At 51.1% G+C, this 11,973-nt stretch overlaps 2 protein-coding genes across 2 annotated transcripts in view; one reads left to right on the forward strand and one right to left on the reverse strand.

The window, feature by feature from the left end:
• NAPB (NSF attachment protein beta) lies at positions 1-11,717 on the forward strand. The gene is made up of 11 exons (XM_075413669.1): positions 1-318; positions 3,127-3,206; positions 3,840-3,956; positions 5,126-5,172; positions 5,295-5,372; positions 6,346-6,401; positions 6,856-6,940; positions 7,671-7,775; positions 8,040-8,108; positions 8,500-8,550; positions 8,866-11,717. The coding sequence occupies exons 1-11, from the start codon at positions 221-223 to the stop codon at positions 8,968-8,970; spliced, it is 891 nt and encodes a 296-aa protein (XP_075269784.1). The 5' UTR covers positions 1-220; the 3' UTR covers positions 8,971-11,717.
• Positions 7,769-11,973, reverse strand: part of LOC104337849 (GDNF-inducible zinc finger protein 1) — a 24,340-nt gene continuing 20,135 nt past the window's right edge. The window contains exon 7 of the mRNA XM_075413667.1: positions 7,769-7,962. Coding sequence (XP_075269782.1) covers positions 7,820-7,962 — 143 coding nt within the window. The 3' untranslated portion in view covers positions 7,769-7,819. The remainder of the gene's footprint in view (positions 7,963-11,973) is intronic.

The raw sequence follows: 11,973 nt of genomic DNA on the forward strand, positions 1-11,973 counted from the left end.
TGCTGCTTCTCCCGGGAGCGTGAGCTTCAGCCGAGGTGATTCCGTAGAAACTCCCCGCCAGGGACCCCTGCTTTCCCCTCCCCTCCCCACGCCGGGGTGGGCGTCCTGCGTGGATCCGGCAGCCCGCGTGACGCGCGCGCCCCGCCCTCCCCCCCCCCCCCGTTACGCCGCAGAAGGAGGAGGAGGAGGAGGCGGCCGAGGCCGAAGGATCGCCGCCGCCATGGATAGCACGGGGAAGGAGCGGGAGGCGGTGCAGCTGATGGCGGAGGCCGAGAAGCGGGTGAAGGGCTCCCACTCCTTCCTGCGGGGGCTCTTCGGGTGAGCGGGGCCCTGCGGGCGGGCGAGGGGCTCCCGCGGCCTCTGCAGCGGCTGGGCCGTGTGTGAGGGGGAGAGAAAACGCAGCCCCCTTTCCCCCCCGCCCCCTGCGGTGCTGCCTCTCCTGTCCGTGAGGGGTGCGATGAGCCCGCTCGGCCTCTGCAACTCGGGGTGCCTGCCTGGGCCCCCTCCCCCCCCCCCCCACGCGTGTCCAACCCTCCGTGGGTGCCCCCGGGTCCGGCTCCACAGCGGCTCGTTCGCTCATCCCGGCTTTATCCCGCTGCTAATCCTCTCACGGCCTCTCCTGTACACCCCCCCCCCCCCCCCCCCCCCCAGCATCCCCGAGGCTTTTTGGCAGCTCCAGGCAGGGTTTGGACCAGGGTCGGGGGGTTTTTAGGGGCGAATTTTCTGCCCCATGGAGCCCGCCGTCTCTTCATGGCACCGAGCCCTTGGCCCCTCCAGAGGGATGGGTTTGCTAGGGGCAGCGATACCCCCAGAAAAGGGCAAATCGTCCTTTTTACTAGGTCTTTTTGCTCAAAAGTAAGATGTTGCTGGAGGTGTGAGAGCTCCACACCTCCAGCAACATCTTACTTTTGAAAAACTAGCAGTTTTGGCGACCTTGATCTTTGCTTCCACCCCCCCTTCAACATATTTTAGGAAAAGAGCGTTTATGGAGCGATGCTCCCGTGGAGGCCTCGATCTTTCTAAACAACAGCCTGGAAAAAAACCTAGTGCCCACGGCCCGAAAAGCAGAAGTTTTAAAAATAAATTCCTCCCTCTGGCATCTGGCAGATTAATCGGGCAGGGCATGCTCCAGGGGCGTAATCCAGGCGGGAAATTGCTGAAAATCCTTGGAGTGAGCCGGCGGAGATTTCAGGAGGCAAATTTCTCGTGTGCTTGGGCTAAAAATAGATGCAGGAAAAATCGCTTTTAAAATGGAAGAAAAGGTGATGGGTGACTTAGCTCTAGGCGTCCTTCTGGTGAAAGGGAGTGCCCAGGCTGCCGAGTGCCCGGCCAGAAGCATTATTGACAGCCGGGCTTTTTCCTGAAGAGCTCCATTAACTTGCACAAATGCTTTTCTTTTTTATTTTTTTGAGACTAAAAGGCTGAAAACCGCCCCGTTTTGGATGCCTTGCAGGGTGTAGCGCTACCTTGTGCCGCCTCCTCTGGCTTGAGTTCACGCAAAAGGCGGCTTTCAAGGGCAAGGAAGAGCAGTCCAAAAAACCCGCCTGTGCTTAGAAATGAAGCGTGGTCAGCTGCCAGAAGAAGGAAGGGAAAAAAAAATGGCAGTAATAAATGTTGTCACCTCCCGCGCTCCAGCCCTTTTTTGTGGGGTCAGCAGGGCTGTATCCTGGGGTGCATTAGGAGCAGTGTGGCCAGCAGGTCGAGGGAGGTTCTCCTCCCCCTCTATTCTGCCCTAGTGAGGCCCCATCTGGAGTGCTGTGTCCAGTTCTGGGCTCCCCAGTTCAAGAAAGATGAGGAGCTACTGGAGAGAGTCCAGCGGAGGGCTACGAGGATGATGAGGGGACTGGAGCATCTGTCCTGTGGGTGTCAGGAGGATGGGGCCAAGCTCTTTTCATCGGTGCCCAGCGACAGGACAAGGGGCAATGGGCACAAACTGAGGCACAGGAAGTCCCGTCTGAACATGAGGAAGAACTTCTTCCCTCTGAGGGTGACGGAGCACTGGAACAGGCTGCCCAGGGAGGTTGTGGAGTCTCCTTCTCTGGAGATATTCAAGACCCGCCTGGACAAGGTCCTGTGCAGCCTGCTGTAGGTGACCCTGCTTTGGCAGGGGGTTGGACTGGATGATCCCCAGAAATCCCTTCCAACCCTGAACATTCTGTGTGCTGGAGAGGGCAGTACCAAGCTTGTGGGAGTAAGTCCATGAAGAAATCTGCATTTAATTATCAAAAAAACTTCACTCTCAAGATAAATTAATCATTAATCATCCTTTCTGAGGAGCCGAGTTACGCTTCTGAACCCTGTCAGTTAGACTTGAGTTGTTCTTTCGCCCGCATTCCCTACCGGAAGATGCAGAGGTGAAAACCCACCGGCGTGTTGGGGCGTGGCCTGATGAGGTTGGTTTGCTGGGACCCGGAGAGTGCACACTGGCTGGCGTGTGTTATGCAAGCAGCGAGTTGTCGGGCATCTCTTAATTTTTGATTTGCTTTATGTTCTCGAAATGATGCAGTTGTTCGTCACATACCAGAGTTTGCATTTTGCGGGTGTTTTTGCTGAGTGTCTCATGAGACTCTTATGAGCTGGCTGCTCCTGCCCAAAAAGGAGGGACCCAAGTCAAGGAGCAGATGGGGGCTTGCTCCAGGCTCCAACTCTTTAGCAACGTGCCAAAACCTGAAGCTGCCATTTCAGGAGTGGGTTCCCCTCTCCTTCCTATCCCTGCTTTATGCAATGAGAAACTGCCTCCCCTTTCTAGGAGGGGCTTGGTTGTTCGGTGCCTGCCTACTCTGCCTGCTCCCTGTTCGCAGCGGGGTGGGGGACCCCATTAGGCGCTGACCGAATTTCTCCCCGCTCCACCGTGCATCGGTACCAAGCTGGCACCCCTGAGAGAGGGTCTGGCAAGGGTGGGGGGCTGCTGGTCCCCCAAATCCGGCTTTCCCCTCTCTGAGCAGCGTGGTGCTCATGCTGTGTTTTAAAATGAAGACGATCAGCCTTGTCCAGCCCGGAGGGGCCATGTCACCTGAGCGCACGGGGGGGCTCCAACATCCCAAACCCCATTTCAGCTCTCAGCCCCCATTTCGGGCCGGTGTTTCGTTCCGGCCCAGCATCAGGGGCTCTCTCGCTGCGTTTCAGGGGCAACACCAGGGTGGAGGAAGCCTGCGAAATGTACACCAGGGCTGCCAACATGTTCAAGATTGCCAAAAACTGGAGCGGTGAGTACAGCCCCTGCCGTTGGGGGGGCTGTGAAAGAGGGTGGCTGACACCAGGGTGACCCACAAGTGCCTCAGCATCTTCCTGCGAATTATCGCAGTGGAGCTTTACATCCCAGGGTGTTTCCATGGGGATGGTCCCTGTGGCGATGCAGTTCCTCTGCTCCGCCCGGCCCTGCGATGATTTAAGTATTGGGAGGGTGGGCAGAGGGTTTCGACCTGAACGTTCCTGCCGGGCTACCGTTTACTGTTTGAAAATGAAAGCAGAGAAGCCTGCTAAAGGGGCGCTGCCCTGGGCTTGCCCTGCAGCAAGGAAATGCCTTTGGAGTGGGATGTCAAATCTGCTGGGTTTCCAGACGCGAGGGGTCCCCCCTGCTGATCCTGTAGATGCAGGGCGCAGCATAGCGAGGGTGACCACGCACTGCCAAGGACGAACATGCGGGTGGGTGGGATGCTCCCACTGCCCCCCGTGGGGACCGGCTCAGCCCCCGGCAGGCGAGCAGCACCTGGCCGTGCATGATTTGGCATTGTGGCATCTCTCAAGCTCTCTGGGTCCTGGGAAATGACTTGTGCTTGCAATCCCGCTGGTTGCCGGGTCGGAGGGGTACATGGGGTCGGTGTGTGCTTCTCTCCCAGCTGCAGGGAACGCGTTTTGTCAGGCGGCCAAGCTGCACATGCAGCTGCAGAGCAAACACGACTCAGCCACCAGCTTCGTGGATGCCGGGAACGCCTACAAAAAAGCAGACCCACAAGGTAAGGGGAGCAAAATCGGGACTGTTTCTTGCAAAGCTGCTTCGTGGCAGAGGAGGTTGTGTGCGGAGGCTTTCGGTGGTCACTGGCTCCGCGGGGCTGCGGTCCTCACTGCAGGCTACCCGAAAGCCGTAATACCTCCTGCACCTCTGCTTCTCCAGAGCAGTCCTTCAGATGATGTGAGGTAGTCAGCATCATCTTGATCTGCCGCACGGACCAGCATGCATAGGGCTGTCATCTCCTTGTAGGGGATCTCTGGTGCTTTGGCTGTACCTTTGGTGAACTTCAGTACGCTGCAGGGCGTTGGTTGTGAAGCGCTGCCCCTTGGTAGCTTCCTTCCTGGTTTAGCTTGGCCTTGGAGAAACACTTGCTGAAGGAACATTTCAGGCAGGTTGCAGGTCTGGATCGCAGTGGGATCCCTGCCCTTGGCCCTGGCTCCCTCTCAGGGGGTTTCCCCGGGGCAGAGGCGAGGCTGGAGGAAAACGGGCTGACCTTTCATGGGATGAGGAAAGAGGATCTGGATTCTTTACACCTGGTCATAAGGAGCAGGGCTGTGGTTTTCTGGAAGACCTCCGATTCCCCTTACCTTACCTGAGCTTTTGGAAACCAACCAACCAACCTACCAGTATTACCCTTGCTTTCCTGTGCCAGCAGGCTGAAGAAACTAACTCAGGGCTGATAATACTGTTTTATAGTTGTAAACCACCCAAATTTCCTAGAAAATGGCAGCCTTTGCATGTTTATGAGATAGGCATTTTGAATTTTGCTGTTTGAGGATGCAGCCTGACAGACCTGTGGTAGAAGTTGTTCGTATTTTGTCCATCCTAATTTTTGATCGTTACCTTTCAGCGTCGCAATTTCTGCGCGGGTGAACTGGCGAGCTGTCGGTGGGATGGGAGTGTTCGGGCTGTGTGAATCGGGATTAGATCTGCAGGTGCAAAAATGCAAGAGACGTTACTTCTGTAGGTCGTGGGGTTGAAAATGCTGTGTCTGCTGTTCCAGACCTTCATACGTACATGCGTGAGCAGATACTTACTGAAGAAGCTGGTTTGTGGTCTGATGAAGAGAAGTGTTACCGAGATCTGATTTTTGGAGGTGGGGGGAAGGTCTTGGGCTGGGAATTCTGACGTGCTGGCTGACTTTGTTGTTTTTCCTGAACACTCATGCTGCAGAGGCCATCAACTGCTTAAATGCAGCTATCGATATCTACACTGACATGGTAAGAAGCTGCACTGGCAGCTCGTGGACCAGTGTGCTTGTGAGAGATGCAGCTCGGTAAATGCCGTGCGTGCTGGGCGGAGGGAGAGCCCTCGTCTCACGTGCAACCTCTGCCTTCTCTAGGGGCGATTCACTATCGCTGCCAAGCACCACATCACCATCGCGGAGATCTACGAGGCCGAGCTGGTGGACATTGAAAAGGTAAAGATGCTGGGTGCTGTTCCGCAGGTGCTGCGGTGACGGCTGCATTTCCTTCCCCGGCCAGAGCAGCGCCGAGCTCGGCGCGGCCGACAAAACCCGTCTCCCATCCGGCACCAGCCTTCTTTGTGTAGGTGCAAGTCACCCATAACTTGAAGTTAGTATTAATGTGGTGGGTGATGATTTTTGCAGCACGGGTCTGACGGGGTAATGCTGGCTCTTCCGTGTGCCCCTCTGCTGAGCAGCACGGCAGGGCTGGCAGAAACACCCAGGTGAGAAACCTCCTCAACCGCAGTGGTGTTTCACGTCTGAAGAGCACTTTGGGAAAGTTGTGGGGGCAGTTTTGTAGCTATTTTCTGCTGCACCCAAAAGAAGCTGCTGTTACTTTCAGTTCACGCTTCAGCACCAGCCCTCTCTCGTTCCCATAACTGAGGGCCCTGCGCAGGAATCCTGCAGCAGCTCAGCTGGCTGCAGATCTTCTGCCTGAAGTTTGCAGAATGAAAATTTAGGGTTTCTAGACAACCATTTGCTTCCTCACTCCACTTCATTGGATCCCATCTATCTCTCTTAATGACTTCAGTGTTGCCTCTCCATGCGCAGCCCCACTTAAATCAAGCCCTGCTATGTCAGGGCTGTTCTGTTAAGCGATTTATTCTGTCGTCGCAAACCTGGCAGAAGCCTTGTCGCACTGTCATCATGAGCGTTTGTGGTTGTTACCCCAAGCATGCTGTCACCTGTGTTAAACCTGCACTGGCATTCGGAACTCTCTAACAAGTTCACAGTCAAACTTCCAAGGGCAGGCTCGTGTTTTGAGTGTGCAGGGGATGCGCGGCAGCGCCTTGCTCCCCCAGAAACCCCCGCAGCGCGCTGTGCCGCTGCTCCCTTTGTGCGCAGAATGGAAAAGCTTTTGTGAATGCGGTCTGACCAAAAATCGTACTTCAGAAGTGGCGCTCAAGTGTGCTGTTTCTGTCCCCAGGCGATTGCACACTACGAGCAGGCTGCAGACTATTACAAAGGAGAGGAGTCAAACAGGCAAGTGGTCTTTTTGTAAAAAGAGTCGCAGCAGGGAAGGGCTGGAAATGGGGATTTGTCCTGGATGCCCCACGCGCTTGCACACCTCGCCTGCCAGCCTCTTCTAAAATGTCGTTTGGTGGGATGCCCGAGTCCTGCTTCGACAGATTGCTGTTTGAGGTTCTCCTCCTGCACGCAGGCTTGTCTGGTTTGGGGTGCCCGTTTTGGGTGCAGAGAAAGCACGGAGGGATTGAGTGGTGTCCTGATGCCAGGTCTGTGCTGAGCTGAAGCTCTTCGCACCTTTCCGTGTGTTTTAATTTTGCCTGTTAAAAAAGAAAATTCCCTCAATTTGCAGCTTTTGGGTCCCACTTTTATATACGCTAAGTAGTACAGGTAGTGCTTGGAGGTACCAGGGTATGGATTTCCTCCCCCCCCTGGACACAATTACTTACTTTAATGCTATAATTGATTGTAGCTCAGCCAACAAGTGTCTGCTGAAGGTGGCTGCCTACGCCGCGCAGCTGGAGCAGTACCAGAAGGCGATTGAAATCTATGAGCAGGTGAGGATGTGTGCTTCGTCCAACGGGGCAAAAATGTCTTGAAAATGCAAAGTGGGTCAGTGTGTCAGTCTCACAAAACTGCTGTGGCCTAGAAGCTGCTAATCTCACTTGTTTCGGGGCTCATTATGCCTTTACGAGACCTGGTTTGCTCCTTCACTTGTAAGGGTTGCTCTAATGTACTAAAGGCATTTTTTTCCCCCTCCCGAATCCTATTGTTTCTAGAGAAAGGCTAGGGGAAGGAAATCTGTAATTAGACTTTTGATGGTATTTACAAATATGTTTGGCAGAAAATTCCCCCCCTGGTTTGTAAACTTGATTGCGTTTGTGCCAGGAATTTACCTGAGGATACTTGCAGTGCTGCTTTTGTGCTTCTGAAGAGTTAATGTTCAACTTGGTGAAAATCTGCTCCGCTTGCCTTCCCCTTGCTGCATCAGATAGGGCACATTGAGGTTCCAGCGCGGTACCCCTGAACTGCGGCGGCAGCTCCCTGGGAGGACGGGCTGTGTGGGTGCGCTCTCGCAGCTGCCTGCGGGTTTCTGATCTCCCTTGGCATTAGTTAAAAGTCTGTCTGGCTTCCCAAGAGCTTTTTCTACGGACGCTGGCATTTTTTCCATGGTCTTTATTCGCGTTATGGTGCCGTGTGTCATTGCAATCAGCTGTCCTGTTTTTAATTCCATTCTTTACGATGCAGTTTCCTTTCCCAACTCTAATAATATCTTTTTGTGCCTAGGTCGGAACAAACACGATGGATAATCCTTTGCTCAAGTATAGCGCGAAAGAGTATTTCTTCAAAGCTGCTCTGTGCCACTTCATTGTGGACGAGCTGAACGCAAAGGTCAGTGGGCTCAGAGTGGTTATCCCAAACCTTCTGCATCCCTCTTAATCGACCTTTGTTGGCAGAGACATATTCTTGCGTGCACAGGGATTTGCGTGGCTGGTGCACAGACTGAAGGTTGAAGTGCCGTCGTGTCGAATTGGATTTGCCATCAGTACTTTCACAAGCTCTCTGTGTGCTTTTAGGACTGGAAGGCAAAAAAATAAAATAAAAAGCAAGTAGTTTTGTGTGAAGTGAGCGTAAGGGTTGTCTTCTTTCTTTCAGCTTGCACTTGAGAAATATGAAGAAATGTTCCCAGCGTTCACAGATTCACGGGAGTGCAAGCTGTTGAAAGTGAGTAAAGCCAGTATTAAAATAATAGTCATGCTTGAAAATGCGTACTGCCCTGCCCTTTGTGCTTTTTCACCTTGCCATAGACTTGCTCACTTATTTGAACGTTTTAGAGGACGTCAGACTCCCTTTGCACTGGGTTTATACCAGACTTGTGGAAGCAGCTGCAGCAGAAAGATGATTATTCTAGCTAACTTAAAAAAGCCCAAATGATTTCCATGTTCATGGCAGGTGGTTTGAATAGGTTGGGAAGGTGCCACTGCTGGACACGTGGGTGCCCTGCAGTGTTGGGGCAGAGGTCCCCTCTCCTCTGGGGATGAGATGCCCACGCACCAGCCCTGCGGGAATATGCAGTAACAAGAGTATTTTCTAATTTTTAATGGTGTTTTCCTAGAAACTGCTGGAAGCCCACGAGGAGCAAAACTGCGAGGCATACACTGAGGCAGTAAGTAGTGACGAAATTGCACTTGTGGATGGTGGGTTGTTCCTTTTTTATCTTTTTTTTTGGGTGCGCGTGCTGTTAAATGTTGGGTAACGGTTTGTCTAAGCTCCGAGTGCTGCGACCGAGTCCAGCAGGGCAAAACACCGGGCACTTTGCTGCTGAGCCATCCTGCCACGAAACTACCCGCAGGAGAGATGGCCGTTAGCAGAGCTGGTTTCAGCCTGTGCTCTAGCAAGTCCCAAACTTAATGCTGTAAAATTAGTAGTTTGTCTCTGAGAGTTAAGGATTTTAATTTAAACCTTTTCTTTTTCTGGATAGGTTAAAGAATTTGACTCAATATCGCGGTTGGATCAGTGGCTTACAACCATGTTGCTTCGCATCAAAAAGTCAATCCAAGGAGAAGGGGATGGGGATCTGAAGTGAATTGCACGTGGTATTTGTGGCATGCAGCCTAAGTAATTTGTTCTTGTGTTACAGCCAAGGACCACTATGGGATACGTGGTAAAATATCTAGCTTTATTTTGTTGCTCACAAATCCGATGACTTGTGTGTTTCTTTAGTATCCTGCTCTTTGTCGTGACAACATGGGTAGATGAGAAGCGATGCTCTGGGTATGACTGGCAGATCTTTCTGAGGTGAAAGAAGCACTTCTGGCAGAAATCCCTTCTTGGTTTTGTTAGCTGTGAACCCGAAGTCTGCACTTGCAGCTACTGTTTTTTTCTCGCTGTTCTGTCTTAAGGCTCAGTACCGTTGACTCCAGCGTGTAAATATTTTGTCCACGCCAGTGCAGTACAAATAATGGCTTCTGATCTGTTGCTGTATTGTTACTGTTTTCCGTTTCTAAATGGACCTCTGTCAGATGCACTCGGATCGTGTTTTTTTTTTTTTAAATGATGGAGCTTTCTCAATGGTGCTAGTGAAAGGCTTTGTGACTCTCATATACAGCATGCATGTGTGTGTATACGTCCTATACAGATACATGTGTGCATGTATAAATACAGAATCCGTCATGACCTAGTGCTGAAAGGGTTACACGCGCGGGGACGGGACCGCTTAGATTGGTGGCAGCCCTCCACGCAGTCATTGTGAGTAGATGTAGCTAATGGTGTATTTTGTATTTCAGATCTAAATATAAAATGTAAGGTTCTTCTATATTTTCTTGGATCTATTTTTCCACTTCCTTTATTTTGTGGTGCATCCCATCCCTCCTACCCCGAGATGACTTGACCCAAGTAATATCTATTTTTCTAGCTTTTCATTTACATGAAATCCTGCTGCTGTCTCTACCACAGGTCTTGTGTGTGCGCCGGGCAAATACCCGTTAAGAGTCTGACCTCTTTGCCTCCTTCTTGTGACGTGCAAAGGTGTTGCTCGAGACTTATGTTACACAGAAACCTTGTTTTGGTTGTCTGGGTGACAGATGAATCGAGCTTGCTTTGAAAAGGTGTAGACATGTTTAAAATTTCCTGCAGTAATTTTAGAAATATATTTGAAAATGTCTGCACCCAAGGCTCTTCCATGCAATGCTTTATTCAACTAGAGCTGATTAAGCTACCTGTTATTTCATGTGCATGTACTAAGAAGGACTCGGGAGCCTATACAGTTTGGCAGTGGGAATTGTCACTCAGTATTTCTCTGTAATGAAGTGATTTTCAGCTGCACTAGTGACACATAAAGAATGAATGAGTAATTAATTAATTGCTTTATTTGGCACAGCTGCTGTTCAGGTGGGCCCTTTTCCATGGCCAGAGCAGTAATATCACAATAGTCTCCAGCAGCACCTTCGGGTGGTGCTGCCGCCCAGTGTGGACTCTGCCTGTTGTTTCTCTCGATGAAGTGATTGTCTCCGCTCGTATTCTGGCAGCCAGAATGCTGCCTTTCACACTTCTCTTCAGTTTGTTTTTAATCTAGGTATCTATTTGTGTTAAACAGAGGTTGGCTTATTGGTCTAAGGGGTTTAGTTCTGCTGAAGGTGGTACTTTCTCTCTACCACCTGCTTATGAAAAACAAAACCAAAAAACGCTCCTGGCACCTGCCAAAGTACTACTTTTGTTTTGTTTTCCTGACTGATCTCACTGGTCACTTATTTTCTGTAGACTATTCTGTGCATGCCAACTTGATAGGAAAGACCCATGAGCTGCACAGAACTGGCACAGTGAGTGCACTGAAAAAGCCGAGACAATGCTCATTCTTCCAAGCGACTTCAGTTTCTTCACTTCTCAGATGTGCTTTTAAGGCTACAGCTCACGATCAACCTCTGTCTGCAACAAAACTATCACTTTAACTTAGACCACCATGTGTCACGTCCGGCTTTCCCACAAACTTGGTGAAGAAATACTTTAAATTTTGTTTAGCTTGGGGTCCTGGTCTGTGTCCACCCGAGACGCCGTGAGAGGCAGGTGCACACCTCAGCTCATTGGAAACGAGGACTGACTGACATTTCTGAGGGTGTCCCCATCCCTGCACCAGAGTCCTTCATGTGCTTGTGCCACCTCCACTGGGCAGAGAAAGTACTGGGCTTAGGACACGGCCCGCGTGGTAGGTAGGTCATCCTACTGCTGGAGTTGGAGTAGCTGCAGATTTGCTCTGATTTTCTACAAGAGGGCCCAAAGCTGTAACTGCTGCTGGTAAAAGGACGGGGTTGGAACCATTTTTGTTTAAAAGTTTACCTGTCTCCCTAGCCAGCAAAGACCCATCGTACTGACAGGTTTGTCTTCACTTACATCCAACACCCTTGGAGCCCTGGTGAGGGGCAGTGCAGGCTGTGAGGTTTACTTTTCCTAGTGTCGTCACACAGAACCGAGGCAAATATTTGATGCCTTTTTTTGTTCACTTTTCCAGTTGTCAGTATTATGCACGGTTCTGATAAGATGCATACGGAGCTGGTGGACCAGAAGACCGTACCCATGGGGTTGTGTGGTCTGTTGCTGTGCTCTGGAGTAATATAATTAAAATACAACTGTTAGTTCTGTATAAGTAGGCTACAGCATGTCCTCCAGTGTATCAGTGGTAAATTGTGACAGTTTTAAAATGACAATCTGCCACTCTGCTGTATTTTCCCCTCAGTACACAACTCTGTACTATGAAAACTTATTAATGAAATGGCCTTAGCAAGAATATAATGTTTTGTGTGAATCTGTACATTAATAAAGTGAAAATCATGAATGTAAGTGGCAATAAATGCTCTTTCCTGGAAAATGCAGAAGGCAGGCTCAAGCTAGAGCCTGACCCGAAACTGCGGGGTGTGACGACAAAAGCCATTGTGCATAGTGCTTCCTTTCAGTTACTCTGGCGGCCTGTGAAGGTACCCGCTGAGGGCGAGTACTCGTATGGGAAAGCACGGGCTGACCATTTTACAGTGACTGTCACAACCCTTCACTGCCTGTTGTACAAGGTGTCAGCTCCAGGAAACTGGAGTGTCCCCAA

This window comes from Opisthocomus hoazin, chromosome 2, assembly GCF_030867145.1.
Source record: "Opisthocomus hoazin isolate bOpiHoa1 chromosome 2, bOpiHoa1.hap1, whole genome shotgun sequence".
In the NCBI taxonomy this organism is placed as follows: domain Eukaryota; kingdom Metazoa; phylum Chordata; class Aves; order Opisthocomiformes; family Opisthocomidae; genus Opisthocomus; species Opisthocomus hoazin.